Raw genomic sequence first — 19,400 nt, 5'->3', positions numbered from 1 at the left:
GGGCACAGCCCACCTGCACCCCATGTGTCCAGTGACTATCGCCAAAGCTCAGTGGTCATCATACTTGCTCAAGGAAGGCTAAGTTTCAGTCTGGCCCCCGACTTCCAACCAGGTGCTGCTGTTCAGGGGCCAGAAAGAGGCCAGTATTCTGGCATCCAAAGTCAATGGCCTCACCCCAGCCCTGTCCCGAAGTCCTCTGGACCTTCCAAAGGAATGACAGTTTCCAGTGGCAAAGGGAGAGGAGGAGAAGGAGGGGGAACCTGCATGAGCCTCCTTCCTGAGCCCCAGGCCTCTGTTCCTCCCCAGACAGGGCCATAGTTACTCCAAGTATTCCCAAAGCCCAGAGATTCTCTGAGGTCTTGGGCCTATGATATCATTCCTCTGAGCAAGTTTCCTCATGTATAAAATTTGTTCCACACATACCTGCTTTCTGGGGCTGTTGAGAAGAATTAATAATTGAATACTAGACATGAGTGTCCATCATAATACAGCAGGGCTCAGGAAATGCCCTCTGCCCATCTTGGCCTCCTGAGGTTCCTAGGGGCAGAAGCAGCTGGGGGAAGTTCCTTCCTCCTAAGTCAGGGAAGCCTTGACTGGTTAGACTCTGGTAGGAATAGCTCAGAAGTTGGGAAAGCGAGGTGGACCCTCCACCCAGCTCAGGAACTCTGGAGCTTTCTCCTCTTCTCAAACCCCAGATCCTGCCATCTCCTGAAGTCCTCTCCCTGCTGGAGACGGCAAACACGCGAATGGCGAATGTCCGACGGGGGCACTTTTCTCGGCCAGGGATTTGCCATGTCTGGTTTCTCCTAGTGCATTGATTGCTCAGATAGCCCGGCTCTTATTTCCCCATCCTAGCAGAAGGCTCACAAGATGCCCAGGCGCTCAGAGAGCTCAGCCAGATACCTGCTGGCTGATGGCCCTAGTCACAGATAAAACACGTGGCCCTGGGGCCATAGTGCTGGTAGACAGGAACTTGGTTTATCAATACATCACATGCCGCCACAGCACGGTGAGACCTACCTGTCCTTTTCCTCCCCCAAGCTCCCTATTACACTTTCATCCCGGGAGTAGTGCTGAGGGCTGCTATGTCTACGGGAAATCTATGAAGCCTGACTCTGTCGTTGATGTCACACACTAACTGTATGGCCTGGAGTAACCAATTTACCTGTCCTTTAATTTCCTCACCTGTGAAACAGAAGAACTAACACGGGCCTCTCTAGGTTGAGAAAACGAGATGAGGCCAGGATCATTTTAAGGTACTGGATAAGTACTGATAGACAATCAGCAACAGTCAGTTAGTAATAAGCAGCTTTAGTTGAGTGCCTACTGTGTGGCAGCTCCATGCTGGTGGTTTTGTATGGCCTCCCTGAGTTCCTTACAGCCCAGTAAAGTGTAAGGTAAGAAACTTAAGGTCATCAGCAAAGAAGATGTAGTGTGCTGGAACTCCATACATGAATATTAGTGTTCAGGAGCACTCTGCCTGCGTCTCTGCTCGCCCAGCTAATGAAAGGGAGGCCCAGAGAAGGCAGTCACTTGCCCAAGGTCACGCAGGAGACCGTAGCTGCTGCCGATGGTTTCTGTCACGCACCCCCCTCCCCACCCGCTCCGGCCGCTCCAATCCGCATCTCTGCGTGCGGGGGCGCGCGCATCCCCCCGCCGCCGTCTGTCCGTCATCGGATCTGTCTGGGTGTCTCCCCGGCATAGGGCGCTGAGCAGAGAGAGAGAGAGAGAGAGTCAGGGCGTTCGCAGCGCCCCACGCCCGCAGCGGCCTCACGGCAGCGCCTGCGCCCTCCTCAGCCGGTGCGCGGGAGCCGCGGGGGGCAAAGGCGCAGCGGTGGTAGGACCAGCGCTCCGCCTGCCTCGCTGGCTCTCTGCGCTCCAGCAAGCACCAGCGCCAGTTCTCCAAGATGAAGAAGCTCCAGGGAGCTCACCTCCGCAAGGTAGGGCACGAGGGCGGAGCGCACCTGCCGGAGGCTGGGAGGATAGACGGGCCAAAGAGATCCCCCCACCCGCCGCGCGCGCAAGGCTAGAGAACCTCCTCCCAAAATGGATTACCGGGAGGGGCGGGGTCACGATCTCCCCTGGTGGGTCGCGGTGTAGAGCTAGGGTCCAGATTCACTGTGCTCCATCTGCAAACAGGTGTCTGCAGCCCCAGGCGGCTCGGATGGATGGCTGGGGTCAGATACGGCCCCCTCTTTCCGTTCTTCATCTGTTCTACCAGGGCCTGACAAGGTGGGGGCGTTAGGCACTACAGAGCTCTTCTGGGGTAGTATCACGCCCTGGCCTCTCCTGGACACGCTGTATATACCCAAGGGCCTCCCTCGCCTCCAGCACACCCACTTCAGTCCTAAGGACTCGGGTCGGGTCCCTCTGCCGCCTCCCTTGTCCGTTTTCACTGCAGCCTTCCCTTTCCTGCTGAGACTACCTCTCCCCTGCAGAGACCCCAGGCAGTCCGTGATCGGGACTGAAGGGAGGCAAGGGTGGGACCTGGGCACCTAAAATTAGGAGGTAGGGTAGCGGTAGAGATGTCAGGCAGACCTGGATCTCTCTACCTTCCATGCTGGACCTCCCAGTTGTTTGTGGGGGAGGGGGACTACTGAGGTAAGTTTTCTGGCGACTAGCTTTAAAGAGTCAGCCCTAGACAGGGTAAGAGAACTCCTGAGTACTGCTTCGGAAGCTGCCACTTGGTGGTGGTGACTAGTCAGGTTCATTCTCCAGCCAGTCATCTCCCGTGTGGAGAAAACAAACCCCTCACCCACTGGGTTGTGTGAGATGTGGAGATGCCATAAATGGGAAAGGGCCTCTACAATGGAAAAGACTTTACCGGGGCTGGCTGCTGTTATCACAACACACACACACACACACACACACACACACACACACACACACACACACACGCCTTCATTCACGATTTCTGTTTTTATGCTCCCAGGCCTGGAAACACTGGTGTAGCTGGGTCTTTTCTATTGGCTGACAGGAGTCACTTCTTAAAGCCGTTTGTGGTCTCTTGGATCATATTGGGTCTTGTCCCCATTCCCCTGAGGATTCTCTCTCTCTTCTTTGCTCTTTCTTCCCACTAGAGCCTCTTCCCCTCTCTGTCACAGCCACACGTGATAGCATGCAGTAGGAAGCTCTTGCTGAGTGCCCCATAGGAGCTTCTCCAGTCTCTTCTCCTTGAGCCATGCACTAGACTCCACTAGCCCATTTTATAGATGGGGCAGCTGAGGCATAGAAGGAAGTGCTTCACGACTTACCTGGAAGTAGAAGCTACCTAGAACAAGCAGAATAGAGCTGAACCCCCCCCCCATGACTCAGATAGAAGAGGGCATTTGTGAGCAATGCCAAGGGTGAGCAGAGTAGCAGCTGGCTGGGCTGGGGTGGGGATCTGGTCTCAGGAGAGCTCTGCCCTTGACTTGCCATTTGACCTTGGGCCCCTCCCTTTTCTTTCTGGAGCTCTGCTTTCCGCCGTGAAGTGGGATTCCCCAATGCCTTTTGTCTTTCCAAGACGGTAGATTTTCCCCCCACTCCAGGCTTGGAAGTACTCCCTCTCCTAGCCCCCTTCTCCTGATGTCTGGGAGTGGGGACCCATATCTGTTGGTTCCTAAAAGAGGGGGTACAGGTGCATGCTCAGAAGTGTGTTCCTGAATGATCCAGAGTGGGGAGCGGGAGCTCCCAACCAGGTGGAAAAGGAAAGCCAGCCAGGTAGATTCTGGCTCTGCCCCATTTACTTGGCTGTCTGCAGCTCCTGGACCATCCCCAAAGCCTCCTGCTATTCACCTGATGGTGAGGCTAGGGCTTCATGTAGGTTCCTGATTGGCTCAGCTTTGGGGGACCCCCCATCCCCTGGCCCTAGAATAGGAGCAAGCTTCCTTCTGATTGGGGGAAGTGGGGGACCAGTTGGCAGCCTTCTGCTCTTAGAACTCTCGTCGCCATGGAAACGGATTGGACTGCTCTGTGTGTGGAAAGGGCAGCGTCTCTGAGGGGATCAGAAGAGCCTTGTTACTGGGACCTCCTGTCAGCCCGCCTGAAAGGGGCAGGGTGTCTCTGGGTGACAGGCCTACCTTGCACCCTAGTGACAAGGGTAGCTGGCTGACATCACCTCCCTCTTAGGCTTCCTGTACAAGCCTGAGGGTCCTCAAAGGCTGATTCTCACAACTAGAGAGGCAGCCTGAGAGCAGGGGAGGGTGGGGAAGGAGGAGCTCAACTAAGCCTGGGAGTTGCTGTCACCCTCACCACAGCCTGTCCTAGGCCACAGCGGAAAACCGCCACGGATCTTAGTTTTAAAACACCTTTTTCATTTTGTCTGTCACCATCACCCACAATCACACCAGGCTGTCTCTGACACCATTGCCTAACCACAAACACGCTTGCTGCCATGGTCACACTACTGTCACTGAGTCACCCCAAGCCTGCAATTTCAGTGCGGCCGCAGGAGCCACTGTCCAGCCTGACACTACAGCAGACATCTCCAGCTGTGTGATACTTCGTTCACCTCTATTCTCTTTCCAGGGATGGAAGCCAGGCCTGGCATATGAGGACAGATGCTCACCACTGAGCCACACCCCGGCTCCCCTTTCATCAGTAATGCTCATGTGGCCAGTGCCCAGTGAAGCCTCCTCTGTCACTATCTATTTTGGGTGGAAAGTCTTTAGGAAGAAAACACATCTAGTCTGTGGTTTGGCTGAGTCCCTGGGGAGGCTCTTACCTGGCCCCCAGTCATTGTGAGCCTCTAGCGAAGACCTTGGCTCCCTGACACTGCCTAGACTCACACCTCTGAAGGTACCAGCACTTGAGACCCTTTTTTAAAACAGAAATTAGGAACATTGCATTCTAATCCCTATTTGGAATGGCCTGGCTCACTAAATAAGCTGTCCGGTCCTACAAGCGAAGATAAACATTTTAAATTGTGTTAACCCAGCTTTTGACTAGAGAATTCTTCCACAGAATGCCTATGAGCATCTCAAAGGATATGTTTCTGGAAACAATGATCTCCACATTGTCTAGATGGGGAAACTGAGGCTCAGAAGACTATGGTCACACAGTGTATTAGGATAGAGCATGGACCAAAATCGGTGTCCTGGTTCCTAGGATTTCCCAGGATAGGAAACTGAGGGCATGTGCTTTTCTCCTGTGGTACACACCATGGCTGGATATTTACTGATTGGTCTGCTTTGTATTTCCATTCTCCTGGGCACTAGGGAGTTTCAAAAGCAAAGAGGCAATGGGAGCTGCTATCTTCAGACCCCCTCCCACGTTCCTTCCTGGGAGTTGCTCTCTGAATTTTAGGTGGTCCTCCTGGTACCTCAGAGCTTTCTTCAGGTACTAAAGCCAGAATAACTCACAGGCAGGCCAGCTTGCATTCTTTGGGGCCAAGATGCCCAGACCAGAATAACTCACAAACAGGCCAACTTGTGTTCTTTGGGGCCAAGATCCCAAGCGTCTGGAGCTGACCTCCGCCTCTTAGCCCCAGCCACAGAGAGAGTACCTAGGGGACCGCGCCAACCACAGTGGATCATGGAAGGAGACAGTCAGGACACTTGACCTCATTCTCATCTGCATTTTCCTCTCCATTAATAATAGTTGGACTCTGACTCTCTGAGACAGAGCATAAGAGGTTTCTTTCTGAGTGCAGGCGAAACCCACAGTCCCTGCTAGGCTCTCTGAGCCACAAGACAAAATTTGGATGCCTTCCTCAGGGAACCCACATTCAGTCAAGTCCTTTGCCTCCCATACCAAGAGTACCCTTGGTTTCTTCTCTCTGTCCCCCTGGAGCCCCTTTTCCAGAACACCTTGCAGTCTGCCCACCTGTCCTTGGGTGCCCCAGTATCTGGATGGAGATAACCTCCAAGTGGGTAAATACTGGGCCATTAGCCTCATGAGTGCTGGGTGCCAGACGTTGCTCTCATAACAGCCAAGCAGGCAAAAGCCTCAGGTAGGTCATGACCCCCCTGGAGCCTCGGCTTTCCTCATGCTTGGAATGGAGTGTGGATGAGTAGTTAGCTCAGGTGACATGAGTAGAAAGTTTAGTGCTGTGATCACTAACACACGATGACCGTCACAAAGATCATCGTTGGCCATGGTATTAAAATTGGATCATCCTTGGCCTGTTTCTGCTGGCCAAGATGAAGCCAGACAGTTTCCCAAGGCCTGAGCTACCCTGGTGGTCCCTGAAGATCTCCAAACTAGAACCTCTTGCATCCAGGTGAAACTGCTTGATTATCTGAACTGATAGAGCATCTCCCACTCAGCCCTGTCCAATTCCACAGTCTGGGCTTGGGTTCCCAGCTTTACTCTGGCCTCATCCTCCTCCCTCTTTGTTTTGTTCCCTTTTCCTGGCAGCCTGTCACCCCAGACCTGCTGATGACTCCCAGTGACCAGGGTGATGTGGACTTGGATGTGGACTTTGCAGCAGACAGGGGCAACTGGACGGGCAAGCTGGACTTCTTGCTGTCTTGTATCGGCTACTGCGTGGGCTTGGGAAATGTCTGGCGGTTTCCCTACCGAGCCTACACCAATGGAGGCGGTATGAGTCTGGGGACCTCTTGGGAGTAGCTGGGGTGACAGACCAAGACTTGGTGTGTTGGGGGGGGCTATCGGGTGACCTTTGAAGTAAACGTAGGAGGAAGGAGCTTACTCTGCCTGTCCCTTTTCATCACCAAGCCCCTCCTCCTGCCTTGCCATCCCCAGGATGAGACCCAGGTTTCTTCCCTGAGGCCTTCTGCTTCCCAGGCTCTTTGGTGGCCAGGAGGAGCTTCCCACTAGCTCACAGTGGAAAGTGTAGTACCCACGGTCACTACTCATACGCTTTGCCTTGTCTCCTGTCCCCTCCCACGCCTCCTCCAAGACCCTGCCCCACCCACCATTCCCGCTCTAGAATCTTCAGTGTCTCCTCTCCTGGTTCTTTCCATTCAGATTGCAGACACAAGACCTATGCTATTTTACAAGTGATTCCCTTTGTCCTTGATTCTCCATCAGGTTAACATTCTAAGCCTCATCAACAATGGCTGGGGCTAGGTCCTGGGCTTGGTGCCTGCTCATGCCCTGAGAACAACCCTACTAGGTAGGCACCTTGGAAATGCTGAGGTGATTGGGGTCTGGAGAGATCAAGTTATTTGTTCAAGGTCGCATGATGCAGATTCAACCTTCCAACTGTCTTCCCAGGGCTACGTGCTCTTAGTATAGCTCCAAATCCCTCTCCCAAACTTGTTAAGAAGTGTGTGTTGGCAAAGAGAAACTCAGGTAACACTATAGCAAGCAAAATCATGAGCCCACCACAGGCCTCCAAAACCCCAGGATTCTCCCCTCCCCTACTCCTTGCTCCCCTATCCTTTCTGTGTGTTGATCTCACTTTTTCCTCAGACAAGCAGCCCTCATCCATGAAGTTGGGGTGGGGAGCCCAGACATAGGCACTTCCAGAATTACTCTGCTCTGAAGGGTTTAGCCATCCAGAACCTCTTAGAAGATCACCTGAATTGACCAGGTGGTGGTGGCGCACACCTTTCATCCCAGCACTCAGGAGGTAGAGGCAGGCTGATCCCTGTGAGTTCAAGGCCAGCCTAGCCTACAGAATGAGTTCCAGGACAGGCTCCAAAGCCACAGAGAAACCCTGTCTCAAAAACAAAAACAACAAATCACGATCACCTGAATGAATCCATATACAGAACTGCAAGGAAAGTGATGGGCGTGACTCGGGATATTTACCCACATCTCTTCAGGAAGGAGGGCAGAGGGCTAGCTGTATGATTCCAGCCCTTCCAGAGCCAGCTGGTAGTAGGCAGCTGTCTGAAGGAGGTGGCTGTCTATGTGCGAAGAGAAGAGGAAGGATGCCAGGCCCAGGAAACTGCAGGGCCCATGACATCTCAGGTGTCAGCCAGAGCGTCTGAGGCAGCATTCATGAGGAAGGGACCACTGGAGACGATTCTGGAGGTGCAGAGTTGGCGCTCTTGGCAAGATAGCTCATTCATCCACTCTTCACATATTCACTCACTCAGCAGGTGCTTCTGGAGTGTCTGCTCTGTGCCCAGCCACTCCTGGGCTCTCTAGCTACAGAAATGTGTAAATACCCACTAGCTCCCCCAGCCTCAGTGACTCTTGGGAGACGTGCTCCATCACCCACAGGTGGATGGTAGGTGGCTGCTGTCAAGGGACAGCGGTGGGGCCTTGGGGGGAGTTTACCTGACTCCCACCCCTATCTGCTACCTCTCTGCAGGAGCCTTCCTTGTTCCCTACTTCCTCATGTTGGCCATCTGCGGCATCCCCCTCTTCTTTCTTGAGCTCTCCCTGGGCCAGTTCTCCAGCCTGGGACCCCTGGCTGTCTGGAAAATCAGCCCCCTCTTCAAAGGTAAGGCCTTGGTGATCTCTGGCTTTGTTGAGCCAGCAGGAAGGAACCCTGGGGGAGAAGTTGCCCTCCTCTCAGGCTCTAGCAGAGAGGTGATGCTGTCCCTCCCCTTCTCCAGGTGCAGGTGCGGCCATGCTGCTCATTGTAGGCCTGGTGGCCATCTACTACAACATGATCATCGCCTATGTCCTCTTCTACCTCTTCGCCTCCCTCACCAGCAACCTGCCCTGGGAGCACTGTGGCAACTGGTGGAATACAGAGCGCTGCCTGGAGCACAGAGGCCCCAGGGATGGCAATGGGGTGCTGCCCCTTAACCTCAGCAGTACCGTCAGCCCCAGCGAGGAGTACTGGAGGTCAGTGGGACTGGGGTAGCCCCTGAGGGTGGGCAGGAGGAGGGGGTGCTATGCCAGCCTGTGGAGGCTCCTTACCTGGCCAGCTACTTTTAGAACAGGACAACTGTCGTGACTAATTCAGAAGGTGGCTGTGCAGATTGCGGGAAAGAGTGCATGAGAACTGTGGTCTAGCTCCGGGGTGAGGGGTTAGTAGGTGCCCATTTATTAATGAGAGTGATGTTTATTATCAAAAGTGACATGTTAGAGTCTCCGTTTCTTCCACTGTTGCAGTGGGGGTGATAACCACACCGGCTTCATCAGACCTTTGTCCATTCAGTCACTCTCTCATGTATCCGTTCTTTGAACGAGCATTTATTGAATTCACTACTATGTCATTTGTTAAAGCACTTACCATAGAGCCTGGGCCCTACGGAGTTAGAACCATCTCAGATTAGTGTAAGAGCCAAGGTGAGATGAAGGTTGCCTGGGAGGTTTAAACAAGGCAACGTGGTTAAAGCTGTCATTCCAGTGCCAGGCACTCATGAGCCCCGGAATGTTGGCTTCGGGAAGACGTTGGGGCTCCTTAGCCTATCCCAGCTGAGAAACAAGGGCCAGGAGCTTGCTCAGTAGTGGAAATGGTGATACTAAAGATTCCCAACTCTCAGTCTTGTTCCTGGATGTTCTAGAGGAGCCCAGACCCTGGGTGAATAGTCCCTCCCTTTCCCTGCACAGGATCACCCGCAAGGGTTCCCCCATAGGTTTATGCCTTAAAATGTTCCCTCTCCCAGCTCGCTTGACCTGCACGGTCTGCTCATTTGTTCATGTCCAGGCCAGCCAGAGGGCCCATAGCTGCTAAAGTATGACCTATGAGTTTTGGTATGCCATACAAAACTTAAGAACTTGACATGGTTGTTGTGACTGCCAAGGGTCTCTGAGGCAGTACCAAAGCCAACATCAGGTGAGGTATAGGCAGGGGGAAGATGGCACTGCCCAAAGGGTTAGTTGAAGGGAGTTTAATAGAAAGGCTTTGTAGGGGGTCAAGGGATTCACATGAAGAGAGAGGACACGAGAAGCACTAGAGAGAGCTGCTACCATAAAGAGCCAAAGGGCAAAGAGAGGGACTGTGGGCCTTGGAGCCTTGGAAGTGGGTCTACCCAACTTGAACCATGTCTCAGGGGAGCATAGCCATGGCCAGGCTCCTGAATGGTGTGCATTTGCATATGTAAATGTATACACATGTGTATACGTGTGCAAATACCAGATCCATCAAGCCTACACCTGCTATTTGCGCCCCAAAGGAGGTGGGGAGAGCTAGAGGCAAGCTGGGCTCAGCCAGTCTGAGAAAAAGGGAGGGATTTCCAAAGCATCACATGGGGGGAAAGCTACTGACATGCCCCCCCATACCTATGGAGTGTGGCAGGGTGACCAGAGGACTCTCGGATTGTTGTCTCCCACAGTCGCTATGTCCTGCACATTCAGGGCAGCCAGGGCATCGGGCAACCTGGGGAGATTCGCTGGAACCTCTGCCTCTGCCTGCTGCTGGCCTGGGTCATCGTGTTCCTCTGTATCCTCAAAGGGGTGAAGTCCTCGGGCAAGGTGAGGCTTGGGAGGCTGGGGGCCAGGATCCAGGGGCTGGAGAGGAAGTAGGGTGCTGGCCAAGGTTGAGAAGGTGATAGAATTCACCTGGTGAGGGGAAGAGAGTACCTGGGGAGGGCTCTGCTGGAAGGAGGGCATGGAGGTTAATAGGGACCCTGGGCCTCCCTGCTTCCCTAGGCTAGGTGCCTGCTTTGGGCAATACCCATAGGTTATTCAAGTTGGCATCCTTGACCAGAGCTTGGCAATTTGCAGATTCAGTGAGGGCTTGTGGAGTGCTTATGGGATGGGTTTATAGATCAAACCTCTTGGAGTAGCAGGTGACCTGTACCCAGATGTTACACTAACTGGAAAGCGCCCCCCACCCCTCGTGGGGGACAACTTTGACATGGGTAGGTCTGGGGTTCCATGGCTGTTCCCACACTATGCTCCTCTGACCTCTCTCTCATTAAAGCCTTCTTCCACATTGGCTTCCTCCACCTGCTTCTGCAGTCTGTAGATCTTGTAGAACTTACCTTATTGGGTAAGGCAAGCTTACTGAAACTTACCCACCCATCCCATACCCAATCTTTGTGGCAGGAAAGGATTATCTGTTTGGCTTGGCCTGTTCACGAGCCTGCCCCTGCTGCTGGACATGAAGTGAATCCCTTGTAGGGAAAGTTGGACCACTGTTAGCAGGTGAAGATAAACTAGATATAACCAGTAGGCACTGCAGGTGGTGGGCAGAGAGAAGGGCAATAGGCTGTTTTACAGAGCCCATAAATGACCTTGGCTAAGCAAGAGGACATCTGTTAGCGAGGAGGGACCACCATGGTCACCATCAAGGCAGAAGATGAGATAGAGAAGTGGCCAACTAGATGTTCAAGAAGTTGGGGGTGTCCGGTGGCTTACAGGGGTACCGGCTAGGCACAGGAGGGGGAGACTCGCCACCAGTGGTGCTAGCCTGTATCAGGGGAAGTATTAGAAACAGGACTGGAGGGCCTTGGAAGCAGGGTAGCAGAAAGCTGGGCTGGTGATGGAGAGAGCAGGGCCAGAATGGTGGCTGTTCCTGATTCGGGACCACCAAAAGTTGAAAAGGTGGGGGGTGTCCGGGATGAAGTCTGGGTCAGGCAGAGCTGTACGGAGTCCTCTGCCACTCCCACCTGCCCTCTTCCAGGTGGTGTATTTCACAGCCACCTTTCCCTACCTCATCCTGCTCATGCTGTTAGTGCGAGGAGTGACCCTTCCCGGGGCCTGGAAGGGCATCCAGTTCTATCTCACCCCCCAGTTCCACCACCTGTTGTCTTCCAAGGTGAGCGGGGAGCATGAAAGGAGAGGGGGGCAGGGGTGGGAACCCTCCAAGGGGGGAGCCTCCAGCAGTAGCACTGTACCAGCCCTTCCCGTGTCTCCTCGTTTATTCTTTTAAATCCTATGAAGCAGTCATTATTTTCTCCATTTCACACACACACACACATACACACACACACACACACACACACACATGCATGCACACATGCACACACACAAACACACAGACAGATGCTTACGAGAATTAGTGATGAGCATAAGGTTTCCATTGCTGGGGTTTCATTCAGATCTGTCTGGCTCCAAAGCCCAGGTGGGGATGTCATACCAGTGATGACCACAGCATGATTCTGACAGCTGACACTGTTGACCGTTGACTGTACCTGAGACTTCTCTATTTTCATAGTGATTTAACCTTCACCGTGCCTCCCCATGAGGCAGACACTATTCTAGATCCTTCACCACAGACAAGGGACCGGGAGCGCAGAGAGGTAACAGGGCTTGCCCAGGATGCGCAGTTAAAAACTGGTCCCAGTTCCAATCCCTCTGACTCCCGGTAGGGAGCAAAGTGGTTACACGGGCCTGTGTTCAGCTACCATCTGCTGCCAATTTTACATTAGTCACACCTTGCCTCAAGACTGGACCAGACATAGAGACCGTCTACTAGACCCTGGGTGGTAAACTGAGTTCCAGAAAAGGGGAAGGACTTGCCCATGTCCTGCATCGTAAGTGCTGGGGCTGAATCTGCTCCTAGCCCTCACTTGTGACCCCGGCTATTCCTCATTCCTGAATCTGTTTCTCATCCTCTTCTCCTGGGCCCTCCCTGCCTTCCCTGTCCCTCTTTCCTTGGCACAGGTGTGGATTGAAGCTGCTCTTCAGATCTTTTACTCCCTGGGAGTGGGTTTTGGGGGTCTCCTCACCTTTGCCTCCTACAACACATTCCACCAGAACATCTACAGGTCAGTGCCTGCAAGCTTCCCAGTGCCAGGGGCCAAACTCAGGAGGACATTTGCCCAGGAGGCTCTCTTGGGTTGAGGTTGTGGCTGGCTCACCCTGGCTTGGGTTTGGACTCTCCCGGCAGAGACACGTTCATTGTTACTCTGGGCAATGCCATCACCAGTATCCTGGCTGGCTTCGCTATCTTCTCGGTGCTGGGCTACATGTCTCAGGAGCTGGGTGTGCCAGTGGACCAAGTGGCCAAAGCAGGTAGGTGGGGGTAGCATTTGAGGATTTGGTTGGGTGACTGGTAACTGGTCAACAGGGCATGCTATCAACACAGACTGGTGAGATAGGGAATAGCTGTGCACGCGCAGATGTGTGTGTGTGTGTGTGTGTGTGTGGAAGGATGCGTGTGCACGCACATGTGTGGGGGCATCCATGTGTAGATGCATGGGTATGCAAGAGTACGGAACAATCTGCTGGAGGCAAGAGAGTTTCTGTATGAGGCTGTCTTATCTTTTGGGTCTTGTTTGCCCACACAAGTCACGTCCCGGGTTGAGATGTGTGTGTGGAAGTGAACCTAAGGTGCCGGTGACCTGTGAATCTGCATGTCTTGTGTCAGTGGATGAGTGTAAGTATGTGTGCTGGTGGAATTCTCTGTACAAATGAGTGTGTGCAGATCTGCGTTCTGATTAGGGGCTACATTTGGTTTCTGTGTGTGTTTGTGCATGGCTGCTAATTTATATTCAAGGGTCCCATGCACTGGGCACCTGTAGTGTGCCAGCCGACTCCTGGAAACCAGGTGTGAATGTTAGTGTTCAGTTAGTGTTTTTCTCTGGACTTGGGTGTGGTAAATGAGAGCAGTTCCGCACAGACACAAGCCACCCTGTGTATTTGAATGCATAGTGGGGCACATTGTGTCCTTCAGGCTGCTGACCCTGCACGTCCTGGGCTCAGGCCCTGGCCTGGCCTTTGTTGTCTACCCACAGGCCATGACTATGCTGCCCCTGTCACCTTTCTGGTCCTTCCTCTTCTTCTTCATGCTTCTGACTCTTGGCCTGGATAGCCAGGTGAGCCTTGCCCATGGGAGTGGGCGCTGATATGTGTGTGGGTAGAACACTGATATCAATACCCTTTGCAGTTTGCCTTTCTAGAGACCATAGTGACCGCAGTGACCGATGAATTCCCATACTACCTGCGGCCCAAGAAGGCGGTGTTCTCGGGCCTCATCTGCGTAGCCATGTACCTGATGGGGCTGATCCTCACCACCGATGTGAGTGACCTGCAGGGGGCGCACAAGCTCGGGGAGCTGGGCAGGGCAGTGTTTGCTGCAGTAGTTGCTTCCGGTCCTACCAGGCCGTTTCCCGTGGCAGGCACCTTGGTCTGTGGTTGAGTTCTGACTCCGGAGTAAATTTGAAAGACCTGCTTTAAACCTCAACCGTGCACGTGCTGAGTGACTCCAGACAAGTGAATTTCCCTCTCTGAACCCATTTTTCCTCATCCATAAATGGGTTTTGTCAGGAGATCGGCGCTCTGGCTGCTTCCCACTCGCCTCCTACCGGAAGGAGATGGGCTGCAGCAGAGAAGGAGACCGAGGCTGGAGGCCCAGTGCTGTGCTTTGTGTTCTAGGGGGGCATGTACTGGCTGGTGCTTCTGGATGACTACAGTGCTAGCTTCGGACTCATGGTGGTGGTGATCACCACGTGCCTCGCCGTCACCCGGGTATATGGTGAGAAGGGCCAGGGGAGGCAGGCTGACACGCCTCTGAGAGAACAGGGTGTGGGCCCTGTGCTAGCGGTCAGGCAGGGAAACAGGCGTGGAGGAGGGGGTCCCAGGGACCGGTGGGACCCATCATGAGGACACTCCTTCTCCTCCCCTGTGCAGGCATCCAGAGGTTCTGCCGAGACATTCACATGATGCTGGGGTTCAAGCCAGGCCTCTACTTCAGGGCTTGCTGGCTGTTTCTGTCCCCAGCCACACTCCTGGTAACCAGGGGTGGGAGGGAAGGTGGTTGGCTGGGGCCCCAAGGTCAAGGGCATGTCCCTTTGTGTTTAGACCAACTGGCTTGCCCCAGCTCTGAGGGAACCTCTACCAGGGCTGTGGAGTAAGCATAAGGATCTAGCCTACACATTCCCCTCCAAGCCCCAGTTTTCTGAGCTGAGCTATTCTGGCAAGTGGATGGGACTTTGCTGATTCCTAGGACCTTGGGAGGGGGTCTCAGTAGTATGTTTTGCTGGTCATAGGGTGGAAGCAACTGGGAGAGAGGCTGTCTCAGGATTTAGAATATGTCTGACCTGGGCTGTCACAAACTTTCATATTGAGTCATCTTGGAGCTGGCCAATAGCCCAGGTCTGGCAAAGGCCCCAGAGATGGACCGTCTTCGGTTCTGGTACAGCTTAGGATCATGGGTAAATCCCAGTTAGACTCTCTCAGGCCTTAAGGTATCCACCAGGCCATGCCATACTCTGGGTCCCATTGAGGACCAGTGATGTTGGAGTCTCCACTCTGCAGGCCTTGCTGGTGTACAGCATCGTCAAGTACCAGCCCTCGGAGTACGGCAGCTACCGCTTCCCTGCCTGGGCTGAACTGCTAGGCATCCTCATGGGCCTGCTCTCCTGCCTCATGATCCCAGCTGGCATGCTGGTGGCTGTGCTTCGAGAGGAGGGCTCACTCTGGGAGGTGAGTCTGCCTTTCCTGCCTACCTACAGTCTTCCAGCCCTGTGGCCAAGCCCTCGGTGTTTAAAACAAACAAACAAACAAACAAACAAAAAAACCCAACCTGTACCGACATCTTATCCAGAGCCTGGCAGGATTCTTGTAGCCTGCAGAGGCCCTTGTGGTCTAGATTCATTTGGGACTGGGGTCATGATCAGAACCTCATATCACATGGGGCCGTGGTGTTGGGATTGGAGAGAAGAACAAATCCAAAGACCACTGATGATAGTGTAGGTGTCAGGACATGAACTTGGAGACCAGAGTCAGTGAACAACATTGAAGGACCCCAGAAGATAAGCTGTCCCCCTTGTTCTGTGTCCAGGATCCCCGCTGTGTTTATAGGTACTTGGACAGAATGAATATATTAAAGAGAGCAATTGGCACAGGAGCCAACAGGGCTCGAAAGAGACAGAGAGCAACCCACGGTGGGCCAGCAGATATGCTGTATGACCACCAGGAGATCCTGCCAGTCTCTGAGCCCCGGGCACCCTGGCCATTATGAGTCTGGAGTCCTCCCATGACCAGAGTCCCAACAGTGCTAATTGGCCCTACTCCAGGTTCCTCTAGTCTGTCCTTCCCCATAAGGACAGGGATGACTGCCGATGAGGCTGCTGTGAGGAGAAAAGGAGCCAGTCAGACTAAGGAACAGAGAAGCGGAGTGTTAGAAAAGTTCAGGAGGGCGCCTGTCCAGGTTCAAATCCCAGTGCCATCACTTCCCACATGTGTGACTTTGGGCAACTTAAGTGACTTCTCTGAGCTTTAACTTTCAGATGATATCTGTGGGAGCAGAGAGGGTGGAGTGTGAATGACCTTTGTATTGGGTGCTTCCAACCAAACAGGTACCACAAAGAGTAAAAGGGCCAACACCTAGCACAGAGCTTGGGCGAGCTATGTGCTCAATTCCAGACCAGGAGTTTCTATAGAGGGTGGTTTTTCCCTGAGCAGTTTCTAGTGGTACTCTTGGTGGTTGTGGAGGGTAACCAGAAGGACTATAGGCTGGGATTGTGGTTAGCACCCTCCCGTGTACAGGACGGCCCCACAGCTGAAGCTAAGGAACCACGGCTTGGACTTTTTTTTGTGTGTGCAGACACATCTAAATCCTTGCTCTTGGGGACCTTGTAATAAGGACTTGGTAGTGCTGGCTAAGCGCTACCCCTCAAAAGAACAAACTGAAAAGCAGAATACAGAAATAGAGCGATAAAAGATGCTATTTTAGCTAGGGCAGTCAGAGTCGGAGAGGGATGCCAAGGTGGACGAGGTGACGTAGAAGAGAGCACTCCCGCAGCGAGCAGCAGAGACAAAAGCCATGACGGAAGGACAGCTGGCATGTTTGAGGCCAGCAAAGAGGCCCATGTGACTGGAGCATTTAGTGGAAGGAGAGTGACAGGTCCAAGGGTGTAGAGTAGCTTACTTTGTTTTCTATTGTTGTCCTTAAAACACCACAACTCGGGGCTGGAGAGATGGCTCAGTGGTTAAGAGCACTCACTTGCTCTTGCAGAGGACCCGAGTTCAATTCCCACATCAGGTAACTCACAACTGTCTGTAGCTCCAACTCCAAGAGGTCTGACACTTTCTTCTGTTGTCCCCAGACACCTGCACTGACATGTACACACCTACACACAGACACGTGCACATATATGTGTTTAAAAGTAAACTTAAACACACACACATACACACACACACAACATGCATACCACAGCATGACCAAAAGCAAGCTGGGGTGGAAAGGATTTATTTGGTTTGTGTCAAGTTGGCAAAAACCAATCAGCCCAGCACTCGGGAGGCAGAGGCAGGCGGATCTCTGTGAGTTCGAGGCCAGCCTGGTCTACAAGAGCTAGTTCCAGGCCAGCCTCTAAAAAAGCTGCAGAGAAACCCTGTCTCGAAAAACAAAAAAACAAAACAAAACAAAAAAAAAACCAATCAGTACAGGAGGGTAGGCAGGGCAGGTCACAGAGGTCATGGCAAACATTCAGATTTCATTCCAAGAAAGAGGAGAAACTGTTGGCAAGTTTGCGAGGAGCTGGCTCTAACCGTCCAGTGAATGCCACCAGTCTGAGTGCCAGTGACCTTGGCACTAGACCAAGAGCTTTCACAGACTGTACCCTTGGAATCTGCACCCATGAGCTTCATCAGTTCTCAGTGGCCCCCTTCTTTTTCTCAAGGTACAGGGCTCTTCCTCCGGGAAGATGGGCAGAGGATGAAGGGGATCTGGAACTGTAGGCTTCATCAGTTCCCCCCTTCTTGGACACTGGACTCTGAGAAGTGTCCAAGAAGGTCACCTCAGCTCTGCCTCTGTTCTGGCTTTCACTTCTTTCATAAAAGCCCCCAGCAAGTCTGAATTTGGCTTTCAGCAGAAGGGAGATGGAGTGGGCTCCTGAGTCTACCCTTAGATGCTTGTCAGGGCATGTGTGCGTCTTGTCTCGTAGCCTCGGAAGCCATGTTATTCTCAGCATCAGTTAGTTATATCCTCTTTACAATGTCCCAGTGTGGAGTTTACAGATGGTTCCTTAATGCCACCAGTCCAGAAGTGGCAGAGCAGATTCCCACTGGGCACAGGCAGGTCTTTGTTGGGTACCTGGTCACGGAAAACACTCAATGCCCATTGTCATTGCTCTGCCACAGCGGCTTCAGCAGGCCAGTCGGCCTGCTATAGACTGGGGCCCATCACTGGAAGAGAACCGGACAGGAATGTATGTGGCCACACTGGCTGGGAGCCAATCACCAAAGCCACTGATGGTGCACATGCGCAAATATGGAGGCATCACCAGCTTCGAGAATACGGCCATTGAGGTGGACCGTGAGATCGCAGAGGAGGAGGAAGAGTCCATGATGTGACTGGAGACCACCAAACAGGAGGGCTGGCCGGGGCCTCGCAGGGGAGAGCTATTCCTGCTGGGATTCTGAAAGGCAGTTGGAGGTTACTACATCAGTGCCAGTCCCCAGTATAAGTCCCTTTTTGTGGCCTCTGCCTCTCCTAGGACCTCTGTCTAGATGGACACACATACACCATGTAGTCCATTCAAAGTGCAGTGGTCCAGCTCAGCCCTCACTTTGCAGAGGGATGTGTTGAAGCTGGGGAGGGAAGAGTTGGTCCAAGGTCACATGGCCAAGAGGACTTGTTCCCAAGCCTCCAGGCAGCCAATTCCCTTTCTCCTGGGGCAGTGGGAACATATTTGATATCTTTGTTCAGACATTTTGACAAGACACATTTCCATACAAGCCGACTTTAAACCTGGGGTTCCAGGTAGTGAGAAGCCTGGAGGGTTCCAAGGTCCTGAATATAGAGTTAGTAAATGAATTGGGCAGAAAAATATCTCTGTGGGTTCCTGTGTTAAGGCCAAGTTTCCCAGAAGAGGGGGGAACCTGGGGGGCTGGCAGATGAGATGGATTGCTGAACAGACTGGAGGGAGGGCTTATGGGTCAGGGCTGTCCCAGAGTCGGGAGGAGGCCAACCTGCCAGAGCAGAGACCAAGAATGGCAGGAGATGGCGATTCTCACAGGTTATGAGAGGGAGTGAGGAATAGCAGGGAGGGAGAGCCGGAAAGGTGGGGTGGGAGGGGGCTTGCATGGCGCTGCATATCATTTTAGGTCTGTTTAGTGTGGATTAGGGACAGGCATAGAGATGGGAGGCTGGTGAAGGACAGGTGAGAGGTTTGGGTGGGAGTAGGTAGGCAGAGCCCACCCTTCATCCTGTGGACTTTATGCCATGGACCGGCAGGAGGCCCGAGGAACACCAGCCATGGAAATAGGAATGCAGGCCACAGTCAGGACCCTGCTCCCCTGTCCCTGTGCTTTCCAATGACAGACACCCAAGACTCAGAGATGGTTCACGTAGGACATTTGTTCTGATGCTACAAGACACCTGACATGAGGGAAGCCTCTGTCCTGGGTCCCCGAGAGATGGCATTCTGGTGTGGCCACCAGGCATCCGTCCTGACATTGCATTTCCCAGCAGAGCAGGGCACTTTCATGCAGCATAGTGAGTGACCCCTGTGCCCACCATTCTCCTGGCATCTCCCCAGCCCATTTGTGTTCTGCTGGCTGATTGTCAATAAATACCAAATGAGGTCACCCTCCTTATCTGACTCTTTGCTACTGGGGGGCACAGTGGGCATCACAGAGTACGTGCCAGCTCCCACCGGACAGAGGAGGAGCCCAAGGCTGGCCACCTGTGTCTTGCAACCCTGACTTCTGGTGTT

The 19,400-nt window shown here is 53.2% G+C and overlaps 1 protein-coding gene across 1 annotated transcript; it reads left to right on the top strand.

Moving 5' to 3' along the window:
- The first annotated feature begins 1,907 nt into the window (after positions 1-1,907).
- Slc6a7 (solute carrier family 6 member 7) lies at positions 1,908-18,036 on the top strand. Its single transcript, XM_038331022.1, has 14 exons — positions 1,908-1,940; positions 6,340-6,523; positions 8,210-8,341; positions 8,457-8,691; positions 10,128-10,266; positions 11,420-11,554; positions 12,403-12,506; positions 12,629-12,753; positions 13,444-13,556; positions 13,628-13,759; positions 14,116-14,215; positions 14,371-14,471; positions 14,998-15,165; positions 17,824-18,036. Exons 1-14 carry the CDS (start codon positions 1,908-1,910, stop codon positions 18,034-18,036), a joined length of 1,914 nt encoding a protein of 637 aa, XP_038186950.1.
- Positions 18,037-19,400: the final 1,364 nt, after the last annotated feature.

The sequence above is a fragment of the Arvicola amphibius genome, chromosome 5 (genome assembly GCF_903992535.2).
Source record: "Arvicola amphibius chromosome 5, mArvAmp1.2, whole genome shotgun sequence".
Classification (NCBI taxonomy): domain Eukaryota; kingdom Metazoa; phylum Chordata; class Mammalia; order Rodentia; family Cricetidae; genus Arvicola; species Arvicola amphibius.
The sequence above is the reverse complement of the archived record's forward strand: the minus strand, read 5'-3'. Positions and strand labels throughout refer to the sequence as shown.

Excerpts from the sequence above, each read along its gene's own strand:
- Slc6a7 (XM_038331022.1), top strand. The coding sequence starts at position 1,908 with ATGAAGAAGCTCCAGGGAGCTCACCTCCGCAAG. Across the intron at positions 6,524-8,209 it reads AGCCTACACCAATGGAGGCG|GAGCCTTCCTTGTTCCCTAC; the intron begins GTATGAGTCTGG and ends ACCTCTCTGCAG. Across the intron at positions 10,267-11,419 it reads GGGTGAAGTCCTCGGGCAAG|GTGGTGTATTTCACAGCCAC; the intron begins GTGAGGCTTGGG and ends GCCCTCTTCCAG.